The 24101-nt window shown below is 43.8% G+C and overlaps 1 protein-coding gene across 9 annotated transcripts; it reads left to right on the forward strand.

Annotated features, from left to right (window-relative positions):
* The first annotated feature begins 578 nt into the window (after positions 1-578).
* oc90 (otoconin 90) lies at positions 579-24070 on the forward strand. Of its 9 annotated transcripts, none has more exons than XM_085439759.1 (22): positions 579-634; positions 4507-4558; positions 5166-5219; positions 6109-6283; positions 7674-7783; positions 8032-8163; positions 8362-8442; positions 9936-9983; positions 10703-10768; positions 11447-11545; positions 11628-11705; positions 11880-11969; positions 13224-13433; positions 14042-14155; positions 14275-14349; positions 17819-17983; positions 19487-19753; positions 21548-21646; positions 21728-21902; positions 22121-22227; positions 22871-23135; positions 23550-24070. In XM_085439759.1, exons 1-22 carry the CDS (start codon positions 599-601, stop codon positions 23875-23877), a joined length of 2826 nt encoding a protein of 941 aa, XP_085295885.1. In that variant the 5' UTR covers positions 579-598; the 3' UTR covers positions 23878-24070. The 9 variants fall into 9 exon arrangements, with proteins under 9 accessions (XP_085295885.1, XP_085295884.1, XP_085295886.1 ...); XM_085439758.1 differs by lacking the exon at positions 579-634 and adding an exon at positions 1782-2851 and having other exon boundaries at positions 14042-14146; XM_085439753.1 differs by lacking the exon at positions 579-634 and adding an exon at positions 1783-2851.
* Positions 24071-24101: the final 31 nt, after the last annotated feature.

Below are 24101 nucleotides of genomic sequence, written 5' to 3' on the forward strand. Positions count from 1 at the left end.
AGTTCACTGGAGCAGCCTCGATCCAGAACTCTGTTTAATTTTCAGAGATATTTATGAATATCGATGAAGAATCCACCGACTGTCAAACTGTTCACTCTCAGAGAATTTCACAGAGTTTTTTAGAAAACAGGAAACCAGCTGCTTTAGAGGAAAAAGAAACGATTCTCCCCCCTCTAAACAGAGCTGCTGCCGCCCCACTATCAGCCCCCTGTTATTAAACCCACGGCGGTCACGCCTCCTTCCTGCAGGTCATCATTGATCTGAACTCCAGGGGGATCAGATAAGTCCAGGTCGAACCCCAGGTCACAGAGCCAGCCCTCCTGCGGGGACAAAGACCACTCTGTGGGTCCCCCCTGTCAGGACCCCACCTGTGCTAAAGCCTGAAATACCTGCATGGAAAAAAAACCACGATAAGCTCCTGCTCAGGTATCACCTGATAGCCAATAAGAGCTGACCTGAACAGGATAAAGGTACCCCCCACCCCCCAGCCCCAGAGAGATAAACAGGAGCTCAGAGTTTATTCTGTTAGACAACAAGCATTAAAAAGGGTTCCTGCCCACCGAGGTGCGTCTCACTCCTGAACGTGGCACCGAGTTTAATGCTCACTGAACAAACCAGAAATCCCACAAATAAGGTAAGAGTTTCTTTGCTGTTTAAATCTGTCTTTGGTTTGGTCAGAGTGTGTGCATGTGTGCATACACAGTATCAAACAGCACAGCTATAAAGTAAGGACGTATGAGTGTAACAGGCAAGGATAACGTTCTTGTTAAGTCTTCAAAGCGCTCAACTTATCATTGCGTAACGTTGCCTCTCATCACTGGATATGTGAGACAGCTTAAAAATCCATGGCAAAGGCAGTGCTGCAGCCCCTCTGGCCTTCAGCCTCTGACAGCTATCACAGCTAACAGAGGCTGATATTATTGAGCATTTTCACTCTGTAGTCAGAGACTAACTGATGGGTTTTTAGCTTTACACTGCACAGAATGTAAAGAGGTAATATTAAGGAAATGTTAAAGAAACTGAGAAGTTTCGTATGCTCATCATGAGCATGAATGTCATGGTGGATTGACTGTACACGGACGCTGTCCATCTGATCTGACTGAGCTGGAGCTGTTTTGCAAAGAAGAATGGGCAAAGATTTCAGTCTGTAGATGTGCAAAACTGGTAGAGACAGACCCTAAAAGACTGGCAGCTGAAACTGCAGCAAAAGCTGATTCTACAAAGTATTGACTCAGGGGGCTGAATAATTACACACACCCCACTTTGCAGTTATTTATTTGTAAAAAATGTTTGGAATCATGTATGATTTTGGTTCCACTTCTCACGTGTGCACCACTTTGTGTTGGTCTTTCACGTGGAATTCCAATAAAATTGATTCATGTTTGTGGCTGTAATGTGGCAAAATGTGGAAAAGTTCAAGGGGACTGAATACTTTTGCAAGCCACTGTAACTCAGTGTTTGTCTCATTTGACCATAAAACATGCAGCTGAAAATTCACGGAGGCTTCTTTCTTGGTCAGCATGCTCTCGATCCATGGCGATGTAAATCTCGCTTGAGCCTTGGTTAGTTCCTGAACATCCAGACTCTCATCTGAGGGTGACAGGGTTTTCTTCCAGATGTTGGCAAAGTGGTGAAACATCAAAATAAGAGAGAAACTGCCAGTCGTAGTTAATCAGGATCACACGAGAAGTTAATAGACCTTGGCATTGTAAAGTCTATTTCAATGTAAAGACATTGTAGAACCTTTAGAATCACTTATTAAAAGATTTAAGTGAGTGTACGGATTTTTCCTAATCCAAACAAAATACATTTAAACCCAGTCCTTGATTATTTTTTAATGCAGTAAAGTTATATGCTGTGCAACCTTTCCACCAAAGACATTCATGCTCATGATGAGTGTATATAAACCACAAACTATTTATTCCTGTTTCTTTAAAATTATAATCTTTGTAATGATGTGAAAATTTTCTGTGGATTTCTTTTATACAACCTGCATGAAAGAATTAAAAAAAAAAAAGTCAGATTAGCCTTTTGTAGTCCATCTTCAGGACTTTGTAGTTTCATCATGGCAGACCCACCTCAGCAAACCACACAGTTCTTTTCCTGAGTCCTTAAACTCTTCTTCACATCCCTCCACGCTGCCCTGGAGGTCATGTGACCAGTGAGACAGCAAATTTGGCTTTAGTGCAGAAAACATCATATATATAAATCAAGTGAAATAAATCAAGTCAAGTCCAGTTTTAAAGCCAACAATGAAGTTATCCTGACATATTTACAGGAAGTGTGCTCACTAATCCCCTCAAAGACATAAACATCTGATTTTACTCAGTAAACTAAATGAGAGTACTGATAACAAAAACATGTTTGCTAGCTAAAACCTCAAACACAAATCTACATGTAAATATTTTGTCTCATTTTCAAATGAATACGTCCGACTTAATACTAGAGGAAACATTTAATTGCTTAAATAAAGATGAAATAAAGTTTTAAGGGAACAGGATCCGATGCAAAAGTAAACTACAGCAGCTTTTCCTATGAAATATTTCCTGGATTGCACGGTACCTATCAGCATGCAGCATTCGTTGTTTTTCTGCTGCAGAATCCTTCATCATTGTTGTTGCTCTATTGATATCACTCCATAGATCATAAAAAAAGACTCGTCAGTGTCATCTGGATCCATTAATGTGCAGAGCTTTGAGGTCCCATTAAAGATTAAATATAAGTGCAATAATGAGACAGCTGACCTCCTGAGAGGCACTGATCACTTCCCTGCTCTTGGTGAAAAATGCTTGAGGCTTTAATAACGTTAATGAAACACTTCTTCACCTCATCGAGCAGACGGGAGCCACAGGTGAGCCGAACCGTTTGAAGCTGTTAGAAACATTGAAGTACTGAGCAGAGAAGGTGGAGAAGGGTCATCGTCCTTGTTTTTGTGTAGGAGTCAGCGCTGTAATGGCTGATGTCAGAGTATTTTCAGATGTTACATATTTGTTAAAACGCGTGACCTCTGTGGTGCTGTCTGATGACTTTGTTGCTGTGCTTTGGTCGATGATCCTCACCTTTGAGCGTTTGCAGGAATCACAGCGTCGTTGCTGCTGAGAGCAGCGGCTCAGTAAGCTTCAAACTGTGACCTCTTCTGGTTTTGCAGAGAATTACAGCAACATGCAAATCAGAATATGAAATTTACATTTACCATTTATTCAAGTCTGTTTCAGGAAGCAAGATCGGGGATAAGTGTAGTAATCTCAAATTCCCCAGAAACAAGCTGGGATGCTTACACTGACTCTGCACATGCTCAGTATGATACCCGTATATAAAAGATGCCCACTATGAAATATCAAATTTGTTTTGTATCTTCAGTGTTGTTAAAATGTTGGTATTTTGGAGGGAGAAGTGACCATATTTGCCTCAGAGTGGAGTGCTACTTTATCAGCTAATGCTAGCTAGCTTAGCTAGCAGTGTCTAGCTAGACCCATATATGCTGGTTACCAAAGTAATAAAACAGTCTACTGGATGTAGCATACAACATTACAAGTACACCGACAGTTGAAATATGGTGGCGAAATCTGGTCCAGTGATTCAAAGTAGTGTAAGTGAGGCCTAGCACACAGCTAGCAGCTGCAAGTGCCCAGTGATACCTGTCAATCAACGTGGCCACACCCCTAAACTTAAACCTTACCAGCATCCAAATAAATAGGTTGGCATAAATGTCACCCTGTACAGGTACAGGTGTTACGAAGGGTTAAACTACCCACAGAAACCGAAACTGTTTTTGAACCAGGCCGTTTATTTCTGTTCTGAACACTGGAAACACTTTTGAAGCCAGCCTCTAGTGGACATAAGAGGGACTGCAGCTTTTGGTTTTTAAATGTTGAATTTATTTAATTTAATTGGATTAAGGGAGCAGGTAGTGATCCATAAACACATGGGGAGTGATAGTGGAGCCTATTGCAGAAAAACTATAGGGGATAAATCAGGGTCAATACTATGACCTCAAATGAAAATCACGATTAATTGAACATTTTACCTCGATTTTGATTATTGATTATGATCATCAAACACACACCTTGATAGTTTACCAGGTTTGCACTGTGAATGTGATCTAAAGCTGGCACATTTGCTGCGGTGATATGACTGTAACAGATTGGTGGGATTACCTTGGGTCACTGAAACCATTTTTCACGTGATTTTCTTCTTTATGTTTGATGTTGTCTTCAGTAAAGATTAAAATTATGTCCATACAACAGAAACAGCATTTTTAACTATAATCTTCATCAAAAAGGAAAGTTCGAAGTCTATTCTTAAAAGTAGAGAGAGGGTCTGTCGCCCAAACCCACACTGGGAGCTGGTTCCACAGGTGAGGAGCATGGTAGCTTTTAGAAACGCAGGAGCGACAGGTAAGCCTGATCAGACAGGTAAGCCTGATCGGATTTGGTCTGATATGATGAGCTTGTGCACCCGACAGGAAGTTGAATATGAAAAAAAGCTTTCTCCATCTGAACGCAGGTACGAGTCATGTTCCTGATGTATATGTTTCTGCTGTCTGCTCTTCCAAACGGTGAGTCCCTCTGTAAAACCACATTATATAGGATCCATTTACTAGTTCTACACTAATAATGGATTGCATTTATATAGCACTTTTCTAGACCCGCTTTACAATGCCACTATTCATTCACTCTCACATTCACACACTGGTGGAGGCAGCTACAGTTGTAGCCACAGCTGCCCTGGGGCAGACTGACAGAAGCGAGGCTGCCATATCGCGCCATCGGCCCCTCTGGCCAACACCAGTAGTTGGTAGGTGAAGTGTCTTGCCCAAGGACACAACGACCAAGACAGACAGAGCTGGGGATTGAACCGGCAACCTTCCGGTTACAAGATGAGCTTCCCAACCCCCTGAACCACGGTCGCCCCGATATACATACATATAGTTTTACCTGCTGACTCAAAGATTATAAGGATAATTTACCAATCATTTATTAACTACTAAAGAGTCAGAAATGCCTTCAAAGCATGAATAAATCTTTGTGTCAGATTAGTGGTTGAGCAGAAACGTTATGTCTCCTTTAGTTTATTCATCTGTGTGTGCTGATGTGGAAAGATTTAACTTTGGTGTTTTAAAGGTTACATTTATGACCTTAATTGTTTTATTTATCCTTATCCAGCGCTTCCCGCCGGCTCCATCTTCTGTCCGGACCCGGAGGCATATCACATGACTGGTGAGAACAGAAGCAAACATTATGTAATAAAATGAATGGATAGATGGATAAAAATAGACAAAAACAGGACTGGAGGCAGAATGTGTATGAGAGGGGGTCAGAGGGCATTACAAACTCTTATTGCTGTGGGGATGAAGGAGCTCCCGAAGCACTCAGATCTACAGTACAGTGAGAGGAGCCATCTGCTGCTCCTGTGCCCACCCAGGAGGCCACGGAGAGAGGGTCTACTTTAGTCCATCGCCCCCCTCTGCCACAGTTTTAAGTGAGTCCAGCCTCCTGCTGAGCACCAGGCTGGCGTTAGGCTGTTTGTGGTCATTTGTGTCATGCATTTCTTTATAAAATAGACATTGATGGTGACATGTCTGCTTTATGATCAGTCTCGTCCTCACATGTGGACCCCTGTGCTGCATCTTTAAATGAAGTATGGACTCAGGACTTTGTTTTTTCCAGCTGAGTTTTGCTGAGTCTTCGGTGTTACAACATGAGACTTAATTGTAGTGATAAAGGTACGGACTCGAAGCTGCGTTGTGTAAATTTCCTAAACCTTCATGGATCTACAGCAGCACCAGTGTTCTCAACTTGGATAGCTCAAACAACAGTCGTAGACTTTCTGTGGCGTTGTGGGCCGTTGTTGACATCGAGGTCGAGAGGCTTTGATGTTCATTGCCTCCTATGGTCTTAATCTTCACTGTACCTGCATGTGGAGACCTGCAGTCCAAAGAATCTTCCACCCTGTGTGCTTCTCTGGACTCGAGTTACCTGCAAACAGGATTATCTATGATTAAATCGCTCTGCTCTCCACCTCAAAGTTTACAGAAGCTCTGCAGGTTCGATCTTCTCGCAGCCTCGGCGCGTTTGTTCATTCACCTTCTGTCGTCTCTTCCTGCAGATTGTCTCGGGTTGCGCTTCACCTGGATACACTCGGTCTTCGATAACTTCCCCTCCATGCTGAGCTTTGTGTCGAAGCTGCACTGTGCGACGGGGATTTGCCCACGTGACCTGGAAGATTATGGCTGCTCCTGCAGATATGTGGCAGCTGGAAACCCCGTGGATGCTCTGGACGTGTAAGTAAGCCTCAGATCGCAGCGGGACTGCGGTTACAGCAGCTGCTGAATTTAAAATACGGCAAAATTGAATTCAGAGGCTGGAGGCAGGCAGGTGTGACGCGGGCTGGGAGAGTCTTCGCTGACCAGTCCTCCCATTCCCATGGAAAATATTATTCATTATGCTGGAATCCCTCACAGGAGTTACAGTACAGGAAATGTCAAAATCAAGAGACAATAGCTTTAGGGTGGACTGGAATAATAAATGAAACCATGTACTTACTGTAGTATATCTCTCAGGCTGAACACCTTAAAGGTCTGTCAAAGTCATCAAGAAGAGGAAAAAGCAACTCAGGGATGGTTGAAAATTTTTTGAGAGACTTTCCACCGTTTTCAACTGTTAAAGCTAACCTTTAGCTAAAGCTAACCTTTAGCAGTAGAAAGGTTAACTTTAGCTAAAACTAACCTAGAAATCTTCAGCAAGTCAAAAACTGCAGGCTAAACTAAACACTCAGTTTTAGACACTTTTTTTCTAACCTGGATCTGTATGATGCTATATGATGATACAGAAGCCACACCCACTTGCTGGGGCAGCCAATCAGAAGAAACGTCACTGAAAAGGAAGGGTTGGACTAAAGGAGGAGGGGCTTGTTTCTGACAGAGCATTAGTCGAGTCGCTGTAGTAAGGCCCAGGGTAAATAAATAAGGATGATTATAAACTGTGAATCATGCAAAGCTGCCCTCACATAGTAAAGGAATAAAAATATGGAGATAGAAATGCGTATATTGTGTCCCATTTAGGGATGACAAAGCACTTTATTATTGTAGCTCCGCCCCTGCAACAGGGAAGGGGAGGAGCTACCAGTCAGGGAAAGGTGGATATGTTATCTACATAATAAAGTTCTGTACAAAATACTAAATTTGGTCAAAATAGCTGTGAGCTCAGAGCTGAATTAATAATTAATAAATATTATGACTTCTTTTTCTTTTTAATGCTACATTTACAGCTGAAGTCACTTTTTTTATTCATGGGTTACAAAATTAGCTCCTTCATCTCTGTGAAGCTAATCACTGTACTTGATAAAGAACATGTAGCCTCTGTTTCTGTGCCATATCGTAGAAAACATGTTTATATGAAAATAATTATGACTATTTCTCAGATAAAAAAAAAAAAAGGCAAAGACTTTTGTTTTAATCCCAGACTCAATTGCTTTGATGTACTTTTATAATAAGCCACTATATTCCTCTACGTATCTGCAAACACCAGCTGTAAGTGTATATGTGAAGAGCTTTTACTGTGAAAGGCACGTGCAGGAAGCACCCCTGCACTGAGCAGGTGGTGTTTCGCGTATCGATCGGACTCTCGTCATGTTATTCATCATTTCTTCTTTTTCCCGGTTTCCGTCTACAGGTGCTGCGAGGCTCACCGGCTGTGTTACCAGAACGCTGCCCCCTGCAGGCAGGAGCTGCCGCTTGCCCCGTACAACTTCAGCTGTGCGGCAGCTGCAAACACCAGCTGTGGTGAGACTTAGTTTATTTTGGGAAATGTGCTTGTTTGCTTTCACACTGGGAACCATCACAAGACTTTCGCTGCCAACAAAAAACAAGTTTTACTCACAGTGGAACCAAAGTTGATCGTTTTCACACGAGGAGTTTGTACAAAGTGAAAAGAAGCGATACAAAAGTGACTCCGACAGAGTAACACAGCAGAGTAAATAAAGCCTGTGGCACTAGTACAGTGTACCAATGTGGCTCTTTCTGTCTTGAAGATGCTGCTGATTTGTGCCAGCAGAGGTTCTGTGAATGTGACCGGGCCGCCATCGACTGCATGACTCAGAGCCCGTACAACTCATCGCTGAGAGGCCTCGCCGACACGTCCTGCTCAGCTACAAATCAAACAGGTGAGACGAAGCGAAGTCGTCTCCAGAGCCAACATCTGGCTACGGTCTTTGGTTCCTTTGGATGTTTAGTCACTTCACTCATGTTTTATAAGGAACATATATATTCAGCTTCCTTCAGTGTTCCTGAAACCACTGCGTCTTTCTGTACATCTGCATTACAAGCAAGAAAATAAATCTGGCTCTCTTTAATGGCACCAGTTTGGCAAAATGGGACCAAATCCATGACTCGTGCTGTGGAGGACGAGGAGGAGAGTGGATCAAAATCACTGATCAATACAGGTAATATAAAAATAACTCCAAAGACATAAATCGTGTGCAAACGGGTCTTCAGTGCAATAAAATACTGAACACACTGTGGGTGAAGCCTCAGTTTGAGTCTGTAAAAGGAGAGAAAAGAAGAATCGATGTCCTGCAAACTCACTGTGGAAACAGTTTGAGCCACTTAAAGTAAATCGAGGTACCGCAGACAGTTTTCAGTCACCAGGCGAGCAAAGAGAAACATGGATGCATCCAATTAAGTCTGGTGTTCTTTTAGGAGCAGCTCCTCTGCACACCCACACAGTTAGACCCAGACTCACAATCCGGCTGTTTGACTCGTTTCCAGCTGAGTTATTTTTACATTTAAAACCTGGTTTAGGTTTGTGTTTAACACTTTTCCTTGGACGTAACCTCAGACCTTTTTTATTATTATTATTTCAAATTTCAGACAGTTCTTTAACATGCATCAAACTTCCAGACTTGGTTTAAAATCGGCTCGATCTGAATCCTAAAACTGCAGTCGGAGATGGTCGTAACACGTTTATTTGGTGCAGGTTTGCCCACAGCGGTCATGTCAGTGGGGGGATCTGTGAGTGTCACATTCCCGTGGCAGAGTGCTCGGTGTTGCTCAGATTTGAAGTTTATTTTTTCTCTGTAGAAAGAAGTTTTCTTCCCACACAGTGAACAGCGGATACTAATGTTTTTGTCACTTTTTACGGAATTAAACTCAAAGTAATGTGATTACTTCCACGCTTTAAAGGCTGCACGGTCGCACTCTCTCCTGCACTCCATGTTATCCATTGTTGATCTGCACACAGCTGTTACCGCGGTCGTCGCACGCGCTTACATCAACGTCATGAGACACTCTCACAAACAAAATCACAGCTTAGTAACATAGTAACACAGCGTGCTTACAGGAAAGTAACAGTAATCGAATTACTTTTTTTGCAATAGTAATCCCTTACAGTAACGTGTTACTATCTCTGTGACATTCACATAGGCCTTCTTGCTTTTTCTGTTTCTGATCTTTGATAAAATTAAAGGTAAGATTGTTGTTTTTTTTAATCTTGTTTACAAACTTGTTTCATTCTGGTTTCACTGGTTTTATTTGCTAAGACGTGGTTATGTGCTGGGTTTCAGCTGGTTACTTTGTTTTCAGAAACATCCAGGCTTAGTGTGGCACAGGTTCCTTTAGACTGATTTCTTCGTTTCCGACAGATTTTTAATTTGGTCTCAGAACATTTTGGAGAACTTTTCCACTCCGTCTGTGGATCTTTGGTCTCAGTGTTTCTGTCTCTTGACGTAAAGCCGGATGAATCGTTGATGCTGTGAGGAGAAAAACTTCTGCTCTCTTTGAAGATCTTTCTTCATGACTCTTGCTGTACGTTCGGCCTCGCTGTCCTTCTGAGCGAGGCTGATTTAATAAATTTTAGCAGTGAGCTCATTAGTCCTGCCTTTCTCCGGTGTGTCTGACAGCAGTCTGAGTTTCTCATTAGTTTGACCGTGTGTTTCAGAGCTGCTCGGCGGCATCGAGGACACAGGTGAAGTCTTCAGAGCAGCAGGTAAGTCTGTGTGAAACTCCGGGGGCGCCACGATCAGCGTTCCTGAGACGGCGCGTCACTTTCTGAGCGGGTCGGCGATGTCGCATCACAGGAAACGATTGATTGGGCAGAAACGCAGACGGCTGAGTCACACCTCAGCCAATTAAAACAAGGACCTCTGGATGTTTAAGCTGCAGCTTCCTGCCCACATCCAGCTAAAAGAGAAAGAAACCAGTGATTGTTCAGACCTCCTTTCATCCATGTGTCCAGATAGAGATGTCACGTCGAGCCGAGCTGCTCGCCGCCTCAGAATCAGGAGAATCTGAAGTGAAGGATGTTATTAAAGGGAGGGAGGTTTTTTTAAACCTGAGGACGGCCTGTCACGCACGTCAACCTGAGATCTGTCTGAAACTGAACCCACTCTGTTTAAACTCGAGATCAGCTCGAATTCACTTTATCTGTTACTTTGATGTCAGGAGCAGATTGAACTGAACAGGATCAGGAGCACGTCGAGGTCCATACGTTAGACATATCTGTAAAGCAGTGCTTACATCCTTGGACTAAGTTTCTGATCACAAAGGACATAAAAGAGAGAATATTGGGCTCACGTTGATCCTGCCGACACAAATCCAAACTGAGATATGAAGCATCACGTTAGCGCATTAATGTGTTTCCTTCTCTCTGCTTTGTTCGAGTGTATATTTGTGTGGAGAGGCTGAACTTCTCCCGTGTCTCTGCAGATGTTCTCCCAGCAGAAAACACCTCAGAAAGCTTTAATTTCTCCAGCTCGTCCTTCCTGCCAGCAGGTAAAACTCCTGTTTTTATGCTTCGCTTTACTTTCTACAACTCTGCACGTCTCCAGAGCAGAACAAAGTGAAATTTCAGGGTTTGGAGAGTTTTAAGATGCTTCCAGCCTTGAACTCGGAGTGCTCATAAAATGGACCTCCCTCCACTTCCTTTAAGAATTAATGGAGTGGAAACAGATTTCCTTTTCTGATAAAAACAGATTTAACAATGTAGTCTGATGGTAGCTTTTACTCACTGCCATTTAAAGGTCAGACGTCTACAATCAGAAGCTCCTAATGAAGCTTGTTTTGGTCTTTAACCAAACAACAATTTTGATCATGAAATCAGATCATGATCTGATGTGTGAGAACTAATCGCCTAAAAATAGCACGAACACGGTTACGAGGTTCAGTTTAGTCGCTCCGGTTAGTAAAGCGTGAAGCTTAGCAGGCAGCTACATGCACCCATCAGTCTGTCGTTCTAAGACAGACACAGAAAACATTAAGCCTTGATATTCTTGATATTCTATTTCAGTGATGGCGCCAGCCTTCGTTGCCTTTTGGTGTCCACACTTTTAAAGCCTCAGTGTGAACATTTCATTCAGTAAATAAAGAAAAATGAGACTCACACATTAAATAAAGCCAGAAAACATCTACCTGCATCCCAGACAGATGAATGAACTGTGACTGTCTCCTCAGCAGGGATGGACCCACCAACAACAGGCAGGGTGGATAACCAGAGTGACACCGAGGCCATGGAGTACAACCTCAGCACTCCAGCGCCGCTGATGCCTGCTGGTATGACCTCTAATTGGCCCTCGGGCCACAGGTTTAACTCGGCACCATCTGCGTGTTATCCTAATATTTCTCATTTTTCCAGAGGAGCTTGAGGAAGGTGCAGGAGGTGCAGCAGAGGTGGAAGAGGCAGAGATGACACACCTGAGTTATATCTCTAAAGGTAACGGTTACCTCACCGTCTCCCCTCCATCCTCTCTCTAGTACTTTTCTAGCAGATTACATTTGCTAGATGCTGACCGGCGGACAGCTTCCAAAACAGCAGAAATAATTTCCCCGCTGTTCGACTCCTGCTGCTCGATGACTCACTTGGCTCAGACGTTTCCTACTTTTACAGATCTGAATGAGAGCGCCGCAGAGGAAGCACTCGAGCAGGAAGAGATAAATGGGGATCAGATGACCCACAATCCTCCAGCAATCAGCCGGGGTGAGCCAGAAACACTCGGCGTCTCGTTCACGACTGATAAATACAAACGTCCGCCTCGGGCTTAATATAAAGCAGCTCTTTTTATTTCAATGACGCGGTGTGCTTTATATGATCCCATAACTGAGCAGTGATTCATCCGGCGTCTAATTCATAAAAGATTTTCTAAATGAGGAACATGTCCTCGTCTGTGGACAGAAGAAAAAAGAAAGGAAACTTTCTCGGGTGCAAGTTGGAGCCAGAAAAACCTTCGTTAAACTGGCTTTTTATGTGCAGAAATATTATTAATCATAATCTCTCTTTTGTGGTACTCCAAAGTGAAACTTGCAACTTCATCCAGTCAAACTTTAAATGGATATTAGTGTCTCTGACTTTGTTTGTGTGCAACAAAACTAAAGTATTTATGCAAGGTGCAGTTACAATACAGATCACTAATAATCATAAAAGCATAACTGATTAAAAGTGGCTGATTTCCCCCCTCAAGGCCACCTCCTTCCACACCTGTGGGCGGCTTCCAGCCCCACAGCCCACAGGGAGCTCTGAAACCTGATTAAACACCAGAGTCTTATTTTTCACAAGTGTGTTTGTTCCAACTGGGTCTGTGATGAAGTTACCCCACAAGCAAGTTTAAAAAGAAGTTTTTAGCTGCTTTTAAAAGAGACCACTGATTTCAAGAAAAGCCTGTGGACTGATGCAAACCCTCCTCCTGTTTTAGTTCCCAGCCTCATACGCTGTACAGCCAGTAGGCCCTGATCACATGACCTCAGGGACCTGCTGGCGTACTGTACGCTGGTGATAAATGTCAAAATCAGAATCTTAAAGTGGACTCTAAAGTTACTTTTTGTTTGAAAGGTGAGTCAAAAATTAAGATTAAATGTTCCTTTTTCAGGAAATTAAGATTCCTAAAAGAAGATTCAGCAAATGTAGCAAGAAGACACTGTTTCTGTTTTCTCTTCACAAGTGGGGGAAAATGACTGAACCCTCTATTTTAATAGCGTCTCAGCAAGATCTGCAGGTTAGAAACCTCTTGGGGTTTAAAAGAAACAGAGCTGAACCTCATCTGCAGAGCAGTGACAAGAAATGTTCTTAAAAGTGTCAAAATGTGCAGAAGAGGGAGCAGAAACAACAGGATAGAAACTGCAAAGGCACCAAAACGGAACCTTGTGGCACACCGAAGGCAAGAGAAGTGAGACAGGACTTCAAAAATACAGACAGAGTATCTGTGATGTGATGACGTTATAATTTTATCTCTTGCAGATTCAGGTTTGCGCTTTCATGGCGAAGAGACGCCAACTGAAGCAGAATCCGAGCTGACTTCTTCACTGAGCTCCGCCACTGAAAACGCACAGGTGAATCAAACGGGAGCATCAGCGCCGCTCGGTCACATTTTACCATCGACTCCTCCCACTCCTCCTACAACTCCCAGAGAGCTGACATCAGCAGCCGTGGAAGAATCAGCCGAGACAGGTGATGAAGAAATACTTATCCTTTTATGATGTGTTGATTTTTTTTTAATCTCAAATTATAGATGATGCAAAAAGAATTAAAAGGACAGGGGTGTGGTCAAAGCAGGGGCTTAAGGTGGCACCGCCCTCACCCCCAGAGAGTTGAAGATTAGATTGTCCATATGAGAAAGTTACAATGAAGCCAAACCAAAGATTGTTCCAAACATTTGTATCTTTAATTATTTCAAGAGCTTTAGTTGTTTGTCCATGACACTGCCCTCTGGTGGCGGTACACATGTACAACAGTCTGCAGAGCTCTCGTAGGCCCGGTGCACAGCCATGATGACCCCTCAAAACATGTTTATGGAGACAGGAGATTCATTCACAATGGAAAAAATCAGCACAGCATGATGAATTTTTAACCAGCTGTCAAGTAGTTTGGTTTATTTATGTAGTTTTATTTTTCTGAATTCCTGTGACTCTGGATTGTTTGGGTATTTTTCTTTGTAGTTACTGGCTGGATTGAGATTGTTGTATTTTGCCCTTGTCTGAGCTTGTGTGAGACTCTGTCTTAGCACCAGAAGTCAAATAAAGCACTGAAATGAAGCTCTTTTGCCTCCTTATTAACAGGTTTAATCTTAGCCTCAACAACAACCACCACGAGTCCTTCTGAGTCATCTGAGGAGGAAGGAAATGGGAAAGAGGAGGAGGACAATGAAGAGGAGCAAGAGTCTGGTGAGCACTGTGAGTTCATACTGTATGACGGGAACTAAAGAATAAATCAGGCCTTTGTGAGTCCCAAAAGACTTCAGTTGGACTCATTGGGAAGTTTGAATATTCATGTTTCTTTTCTTCATCCTCAGTCTTTGATGTGCTCAAAACTACAACAATGACAACAGCAGCAACACCGTCAGCCCCAAGGAAAACTCCTCACACAGGTCAGTTTGTCACAGGGGGACAGAAATATCAGCTTTATAAAGTGCCACTGCCAACAATTATCAGACTACGAGACAGACAGTCATCTAGGAGCAGCATTTGGCTGCAGTGGGGAGAAAGAGCTTCCTTTTAACAGGAAGTGGTACCTGTACAGCCCTCTGTGCAGTTAGGAGGAATTCAACTGTTTAAACCAAAACTGTTTACTGTATCAAGCTGTGAACATCTTTATTTCTTATTGTGAACATGCAGACTGACTCACTGTTGGAGCCTCAAGTGGCCACTAGAGGAACTGCAGTTTTTGACATTTGCTTCATTTTTAGCTGCTTCGTTCTAAACTGCATATTTTTCCTTTGAGCTATTCTGCAGCTTCCCTTATGAAGTTATATCAACTGTTATATCAACATGCACGGTCTATAAAAATGGTACGTACAATTTTGTCATAATATTAAACTTTGGCCCTCTCGCTATAAGGATGGCCAGGAAGGATATTCTGTCCTGCGTACTGCGACGTATAACAGGATGGAGTAGTACCCCCTGGTATTTGACAAACTATGACATATTTATGCTGAAAAATGAAGCCTAAGCAAAAAAAACAAAAGCTGCAGTTCCTCTAATGTCCACTTGAGGCAGGCTCCAAAATTGTGTCAGTCGCTGTAGACTGACATATACAGCAGAAATAAACATATTAACATGCTGCTGCAGAAATGGTTTTGGTCTCTATGAATGGTTTAAACCATTGCACATGTACAGGGAAGGTGAAAGTTTACAGTTTATGCTTATCAATCGAGCTAGTTAGCTTTAGCTGTTGACATTAGCAACCACCATCATATTCAATTATGGTGACTTGTTATGAAAATCTGCAGTTTTTCAGAATGCTAACAGTGAGGCCAGAGTCCAGAAATCAGTAAGCCATGTCACAGTGGCTGCTTCCATCTTTTAAATACAGTTTGTCTTTTCATGTAATAAAATGAGTCTGTGCGACTCCTTTGTGGGTTTTTAAGTTGTACAACACAGAGGAGTAAGGTGTGACTCTAATCGACGCAGGCACTTCACCGGGAGTCTTTGTCCTTCAAATAAAAGAGACGTGATTCGGATTTAGACTCTTTCCTCGCCGCTGCTTCACAAACACACCGAGAGCTGCCAAATGGTTTGATCGAGTGTCACAACCCCGCTGCCGGGTAAAAAACATGTAACTATTGAAGTGGTTATTTTCCTCTCCTCGCGTCTGCAATTACGCTGCGAGGCTTTGACAGGTGTCTGAGGGGCCTCGCTCGCTCAGAAATCACCGGGTATATTTTTAATTTCAAGAAGAAAAAGAAAAAAAGACCAATTCCAGCTCTTTTCTTTAATGCCGGCGTTAATCAAGTGGATTGCATTAACGTCTCACTTCTGACAGCCTTTGTGTTGTGCGCTCTTCAGAAGGTGGAGGAGGTGTCAGCTTCACATTAACACCAGCACCACCTCCAGCTTCACAGGAGAGAGGGGAGGGAGGTGTCAGAGAGGAGACGAGCTCTCCGAGGCCCGCTGAAGGTCAGCTTGTTTTTCTTTAGCAACAAGCAGGCATTTCATTACAGAAACTTTCGGAGGAGGAAAAATCTGACCTTAATGCGAAACATTCAAGGATGTTTGCTCTTTGGCTTTCTGGCAGAGGGCTGGATGAGATGACCGATATCAGGCAGCTGCAGATAGGAAAGGGCTACGTGCTCTACAGAGCTACCGATTTTCTCAGTTTGGCTGTTTCCACGTTTCTAGTCTTCATTCCTGGTGAAACTTCCCCAGTTTCCAGCAATTTTTCTCAAACATCAGCCTCCTACTAACAAACATGTACGTTCTTTACAATTTCAGGAGAACTAGTGAGATGGGAAACAGCCAGTGTGGTTTAGTCGAGGTGCAATTTGTGGGGAAAAGAATCAGCGTGGAGGGTTTTCATGTTGAAGCCTGGTGTCTTATTACTGCTGCCACTGTAACATTTACAGAATAATTCAACTTCAACCTGACAAAGTAAATGTAAAGGCACTTTTTGGGTATTTTAAAAACTACAAGCGAACAGAATATAAAAAAACCCCCAAACAGCAGGACTTTATGTCCAAAACGTTTGTGTCCTTCGTTAAAGAGATGTCAGCTGAAGCTGAACTAAAGCTGGGCTGTACATTAGTGTAATACCAGTGTGAACCACAAGATGGTGCAAAGTGTCTGGTGAAGACAGAGGCAGGGATCAAAACATTAGTGCACACACAAAAACACATCTAATCATCTTTAAAACGCTGCCCTCTGGTGGTGAAAGGTTTACCTTCAACAGAAGATCATTAAAATAAGCGACACTGATGATTGCATTTGCAAAAATATTTAAGTTTTGGCACAAAAGTTTGTCCTTTGCTCGTGCAGACAAACATAAACGATGTTATTTTAACATGCCAGAAGTGCTCGGTCCAACCGCAGGTGCAGTTGAACTTTAATATCAGAGACAAATATTCACAATGTAACAACACAGCAAGCTGTCAGCATACACATCAGTGTATATCACAGCGAGCAGTGCGAGCTCCCTGCAGCTTCCCAAAAAAATCCTCCTTTTATTAGACTGAAAGTGAACACAGCAATTATTGAGACGGCAGCAGAGGCCAGCTGACCCCGTCACCAGCATATTCACCCACAGCCTTTAAAGCGACTCATTGAAGGAAAAAAAGCTCCTGCTCCCCCCACAGTGTACTCTTTGTTGTGCAGCTATTTTCTCCCCTGAATCTTTTTCCACAGAGTCAGAAAGTGCAAAGCTGCATCACCTACTGAGCGACAGACTTTCTGGCTTTTAATGTGTATAAAACTGTCATCTAGTTTAATATTGTAAGGTACAGACCTGAAAATATCATGGAAATAAACCTGATAACTCAACAATGAGCAGCACTTGGTGACAAAAATAAAAAAGTCTGTGGCAGAACGAGGCACAGATCAGATCACTGAGTACAGAGAACATAAAAGCTGTAATTACTAAAATTATTCACCGTTTTGTCAACTTTGCCCCAAAACAAAGTTCAAAATCAGTGTTTCCTGCATGTTTCACAACATTACGGCTTCATTAATCACGCTGCTTCATGTTACAGGCTGAATAACCAAAAACAAAGTCAAAGCTACATTTTTACTACGATAACAAACAGACCTTCGTGCACACGTGTCAGCGCCACAGCGTGGTTGGTTTCTTATTTCAGCTGCTGTCCAGGTGATCTCTCTCCTCAGTAAGAGAACAAAGCATTACAGTAAGCCGGTGGGTGATGATGGGAAATAAAAAAAACATTCTGAGCATCCTCGTGGTCGCTCTGCTCACCTGACCGGCTCAGTCGCAGAATTTCATGTGAAGGCTCAGACATCAGCCTCTGCTGGAGTTTGAAGCAGGAGTCGATGTTCCCTCTCTCCAAGTTTATTGTAAGTGGTCAGGAGGGCTGATTAGGGAGGGACTCCTCACTCTGACCTGCTTCCCAGGCCCACAGATCACAACCAGAGTCACAACACAGGCCTCAACCAGCAGCTCGCTCCCACAAACCAAACCAGCGAGAACCACCACCCCTCCTGACGACTCATCAGAGGAAGATGCCACACCTCCTCTTCCTCTTCCTCCTGCTGCTGCTTTCAGTCTTCAGAGTCAAGGTGAGAAAGGCCCAGCTCGCCCTGCCCCGATGGGGATGAATTAGCATTTAAGCCGACCTGTGGGTGTGAGAATTTAATGACATGTTTGCACCGTCTTTGAAATTTGCATCTGTGCCATGAAATGTCAGGATCACTTCAATCTGCAGGAGTCTGCTTGAGCCGGCTCATCAGAGATGGGTGAGGAATATTTAAATGAAGCGAGGGGAGCCACAAAGCCTCCGGGGTGATCTTCACAGCACGTTTTCTCACATTTCTTTTTGTTCTGTTGCATTGCAACACAAAAATAGTTTTTGTTTGTTTTTAGATTTACAGTTTTGAAAGTTGTGCTTTCATCCCAGAACAGCGGGCGGTCCACTGAAGGAGACTTCCAAGTTTTCCATTAAAGACGGATTCTGCGGTGGATTCAGACTGACAGCTTCCAGTTTAGCTAGAAGTGTTTAACTTTATCCATCAGGGTAACTGCCAGTCAAAGTTTAGACTTATTTATTCTAAAGTAAGCCCTCGCCTTTAACCTCTTAGGCTCATTTACTGGACTCTACATTTTCTGTTTCTTTAAAAAAACAAAAAAAAAACAACCCTTTGCGTTACATTACAAACTGTGACACCATGGGTGCAGTGGGTAGCTGGATTGCTGACTTTACAGGAGGGATCTAAGGCTTGTTTGAGTAATTCAGATTCCTACCGCCACCCACTAAAGGAGATGGACTTCAGTTTGTGTGGCTTTAAACATTTATAGTTTTATTTATACAATCTGATATACGAGATCAGAAAGTGAAAAACCTCAGCTGTCTGTGTTCTGTTTACCATCTTCTCAGTGAGACCAGGCCAATGCAAGTTTCACTGTACGCCATTAAATCATTTTCCAGGGTAAAACTGATGACCTGAACTGGTGACTGGTGCCAACTTTGTCCTCCTCCCCCAAATAAAAAAACAATAGAAGGATTTTCGATTCAATTCCATGTTATTTATATAGTGCCAAATCACAATAACAGTCACCCCAAGGCAAGCACTTTGGCGACAGTGGGAAGGAAAAACTCCCTTTTAACAGGAAGAAACCTCAGACAGAACCAGGGTCAGGGAGGGGTGGGGCCATCTGCTGCAGGTGAGAGAAGGATGAGCTTTTTGACAGACTGGAGTAGTTTCAGCATTTTCAAAGAGGTACGAGTAAAAAGAATCTAACGGGACGTCTGTGGAGAGATCTAAAGACAGCCACCACAGACCAGAGGTGCACGAGGAGATGACCCTGAATGTGAGATCGACCAAATCAGGCCTGGTAGCAGAGTGGAATCATGGGAATGTGAGAGTAGCTTCCTGTACAGCAGCAGCATTACATGTGCATGCAGAGGCACCGTGTGGAGCTGAAACCTGTGACTGTCCGAATGCGAGGGCAGACTTTTAATCACGTTCTCACAGTGAGGGGCCGTGCTCCTCAAAGTCTCAGTGAGTCAACCTGCACGATGGGATTCCTGCAGAAAGCTGACAGCTACCGTTCTGTCGTTTCAGGTGAAACGCTCCCAACATCTGCATCAACCACATCTTCATCAGCGGCTACAGTGAGAACCATCGCAGAGACGACACAGAGGAGACCGGCCACCTCCGTCACACCGCGGTGGGAGGTCCACACCCGAAGCACAACAGCAGCGGTTTTAAAACCTCCGCCACACTCCACCGCCGAGGCTGGATCCGAGGAAAAGACCGGAACAATGACGGTCAAACCTCCGAGTGTGGAAGGAGGAGAGGAGGACGACTCGCGGGAGAAAGACTCGGACGGTAACGTCTGACCAGATGCTGGTTAAACTTCATAAAATGCAACATTTTCCCCATCAGGAGGCCTTCTGCCTTTCTCCTGTCTGACCTCTTCGTTCTTCTCTGACTCGACAGGTTAAATGAAAATTCAGATGAAATGAATAAATTAAGCATTTTTCTCTCAGGGGTTCAATAAAGTTAATTATGTTTCAAAGGGTTATGGAAGTTAAATTAAGTAATCTGTGACCTGTAATGACAGCCAGGCTCATAACTGACAGGAACAATAAACGTTATTTTAATAATATCGAGGTCTAAGCTGCGAAATAGGAAGAGAAAGATCCCCAAAGGAGCAAACACACGAACACACAGCAAACGTCTAAGTGCTGATGGGGTTAAGAATGAGGCTTTTTTAGATTACACTTGCTGAAACACTGGTTTCTTAAGCTCAGAGGTATAAAACAGGAAAAACATTGTTTTTAACTCTGTGGAAAAGACATGTTAACAGACTGCTGTGCAGAAGCTGTTCAATAAATGTAGAAGAATAGTCACAATAAAAAGGAAAATTAAAACTGAAACTCCCAACTTTGAATCTAATATTTGAAATTTTAAGTACAAAAACGCAGAAATGGGCAGCGTTTTACAAGCAGGTGTGTCGTTACTCTGCTGATATTTCTTATTAGCGCTATATGCTCATTTCCTTTTACCAGGACGCCATCAAAGAAGAGTGTTTGTAAATGACTGCAGGGTTAAACAGTATAAAATATGGACGTAGCTCCAGGTCAGAAAAATTAAGCCGAGGCAAAAGTACCTTAAACCTGCATCTATGTGGAGGCCACCAGATGGCGACGGTGTAGCTGCACGTCACTCATTCTGGGTCATGTTTTTGCAAATAAATTTAGTAAATCTCGGTTGCATTAAAAAAAATAAATAAATAAATGGAGGATTAGCTATAGTGTCAAACTGCATTTTCATTGGCACAAGTCATTAGCCAATGAGCATTCGGTTCAACTGGCAGACCCGCTGCTCCTCAAGATGGTGCGAACGCTTATCTTGAGTCTCAGAAACAATCGGGTGATGTTACCATAGCTACGTCCCTGTTTTATAGTGTCAGTGGGACGCGTGGACTCACTGCGCCATCTTATGGTAAAAACTGGTATTGCACAAATGTACAGCTCCGTTCTAGCTCAGCTTGAGTTGCTCACTCTTCAAACAGCAGATATTTTCATCAGATGACAGTTTGGTGGAGCCGTCTCAAGCCAATTTCCTCCAGAACCTTTAGTGCCAGGTCCTGCAGCCCTGTAAATGTGGCTTTTTAAAAAAATCACATCAGTGGATCCATGCCAGGCGATGGGAACACCTTTTTATACTGTGAAGTCTTTAATTCTTGCAGATGTCTTTAAGGCCCTCCAAACAAGATGATTAGGAGTGTAGTAGCACCTAGAGACGATTGAGTATCAATAAAGTTTAGTGATTTGTAAACTGGCAAAATTACAACAAAGTAGATGAACGATTGAGGATCCTGCTGGCTGACATGTGAGGGGATGGTAACGCATTGGGTGGAGCTTCATCCATTACGGACCAACCATTAGCTACAACGCTTTAAATGTGGAACAGTGCTCCTCACCTGATCATCAAACCGGGAGTTGCGGTTGAAATTTATTTCTGTATTTTTTCACTGCACTTAAGTTCCACAGATCCATGTAAATGTCAACCATCTTTGACTCTGTATTCGTGCAGTGCTTCTTCATCCTCTTCTGAAGCTCGCGGCCGCTGCTTGGAGGTCACGCTTCTTTAAATGTACCGTTTCTCTGTTGGCAGACTGGTTCGCTCCTCAGAGGAGGGCGGTGCCGTTCTTCGCCTGGTCCCTGCTGGAGTCTGTTGGGCTGACTGACATCGACCTGCAGCCAGACACCAAAGGTAACCACGGATAGCTGCACTTCCAAAGTCTGAGTGGAGCTCTTCACTGATGGCTGAGCTGAGATCTTTGCATCCTCCCAGCAGAATGCAGTCGCTCCTTCAGCGTGTACGCCAGCGACGGTCAGTCCAGGCGGGAGATGCCGGCGCTGGGGGAGATGCTCCACTGCCTGACGGGACGCTGCCCACACGAGTACGAGATGTACGGCTGCTACTGTGGACAGGAGGGCGGCGGTCAGCCTCTGGATCAGCTGGACAGGTGAGCTGTGTCGAGGAATAAGGATCGGGACTGTCCATGAAGACGCCCACAGCTGCGTCAGGGTTACCCGATTCTCCAAAACAGTGCGATAGTTATCAGCGCACAAATACATCTGCTGCTTTTCACATCCTTCATACTTTCATGGTGTTATGGTCCAAAGTTTAAGTGTGCGAGTGCTGCAGAGACCCTGATGACTGACTCCTGCTGGTCTCCATCAGGTGCTGCTTCTTCCATCATTGCTGCCTGAAGCAGATCAGCTCGATGGGCTGCAGGCCGGAGAGGAAGCTCAACGCTCAGATCTCCTGTGAGAACGCAAAACCACGATGTGAGTACGGCAAATCCCTCGAAACCCAAGTCTGCTGCACTGCTGACATCAGATCAGTTTCACACCTGATTCTCATATTAATGTAAACATTTAACCTGCAGCTGCCACAGAGGAAGAAAAAACATGGTTCACCTAAATCTCGTGAGAAATGATTTCCACTGTAGGGAGGTTCTCTGGTCTTCCTGCAGATGCATGTTTTCTGAAAAGCTCGTGTTTTTTGTTTATGAAACGTTATACTGAGCTTCTGCTTCTGTTGGTGTATCCAACATTTAGCTATAATTAATTTCTTTGCTAGCAGATCAGACGGGTATTACCAAATCCCTGGAGAGCCATGAGTTATTTTCCCCTCCAGTATAAATTAGAGCTGATGGGACCTGATGATGTGTGTAGTCAGCTCGGCTTGTCTGGCATCTTGAGCGTTGTTACCAGACGTGAAGGGAGGAGCGAGGTGGTAGCTCTCCTTGCTTCCAGGGTAATGGTCAGCTGTCATAAGGCTGCTGTGCCTCCAGGTACAGCAGCCTTACGACAGCCTGGATTTGCAGTATGATGTTGTTTTTTAAAAAAGCTCATCATCATATTTGACTTCCTAGACCTCTAAAGCGCTTGTTGGCCTCTCCATCTGATCCCTCCTCACTCTGCTCAGGTCAGGGGGTCACTGTGTGCGACAAACTACAGTGTGTATGCGACAAAACCACAGCAGAGTGCATGGCGGCCGCACACTTTAACCACAGCCTGCCGGCGCCGCAGTGCCACGGGTCGACGCCCCCCTGCCGCCGAGCCAGCAGACCCCCCAAACCTCTGAGGGTCTCCCCCCAGTCCAGCGAGGAGTCGGACATGGAGGTCGGGGACGCCAGCAGTGAGGAGGACACGGCTGCGAACACACCTCCACCTCTGCAACCTCCTCACAGGTGAGCTTTTTATTTACAGCAGGAAAAGCAGGTAAACGTGTGCGAAAGTGATGATTCAAACAACTACGAAGATGACAAATTAACAACATTTGGAATAAAGCGTTATTGAATATTTCCATGTAATCGAATGGAGCTTCAACAAACACCGACACAAAGTTCGTCCCGTCAGTGCCGTGCTGATTATCAGATCCTTTGATCTTTCAGCTGCTACTTTGTTTCCACTTTTACATCATTTAAAAACAGATTTGCAGACGCTAACGTCAGAGAGCCACAAAATGAAGATCTCACTGTTTTTGTTAATAAAGAAAATTATATAGATAATTTTAATTTTTTTTCATGCAGTAAGGTCCTAATTTTATATTCTAATATCACAACACAAACAACATGAAATTAAAAACAAATCTCTCTCTGCAGCCATGACAGCTCCCACCTGAAGGACGCCGAGAAGTCGACTCCTTCTGCTGGATCACCCGGAGACCTGACACATCCTCCTCCTCCTCTCTCTCCCCCTCCTTCTCCTGCTGCCTCCAGTGAGGAGAGCGGGGAGCGACCGACACTCAGCGGGGTTCAAACCCAGAACCCGAGGCCGAGTGCAGGGCAGGGCCAGGGGCAGCAACCGGGAGACAGAGAGGAGGAAGAACAAGAGGGTAGAGAAGAAGAGGAGGAGGGGGAAGAGGAGGAGAAAGATGGAAAAGAAGAAGAGGAAGAGGAGGAAACTGAGAAAGAGGAGGAGGAAAAATAGAAGCTAAAGAGTTCCTTCTCTGTGACAGTCGTGATGTGAAGTCATTTTGGGGCCTTGCTGTGTCACAAGCTGGACTCAATGTTTTCTGACATCTTTGATTCAAAAAAGAAGAAAATCAGTTTATTTACTTTGATTTTTTTTAAACACATGAAATGAATCTGTTGAATAAATGACGGCAAACACGCCTCTCTGGGATCTTCCTCTGATTGGTTCAGAGAGCCGAC

Source organism: Copadichromis virginalis, linkage group LG18 (genome assembly GCF_057382275.1).
Source record: "Copadichromis virginalis isolate Kocher_CV1m ecotype Utaka linkage group LG18, C_Virginalis_male_GT1.1, whole genome shotgun sequence".
Classification (NCBI taxonomy): domain Eukaryota; kingdom Metazoa; phylum Chordata; class Actinopteri; order Cichliformes; family Cichlidae; genus Copadichromis; species Copadichromis virginalis.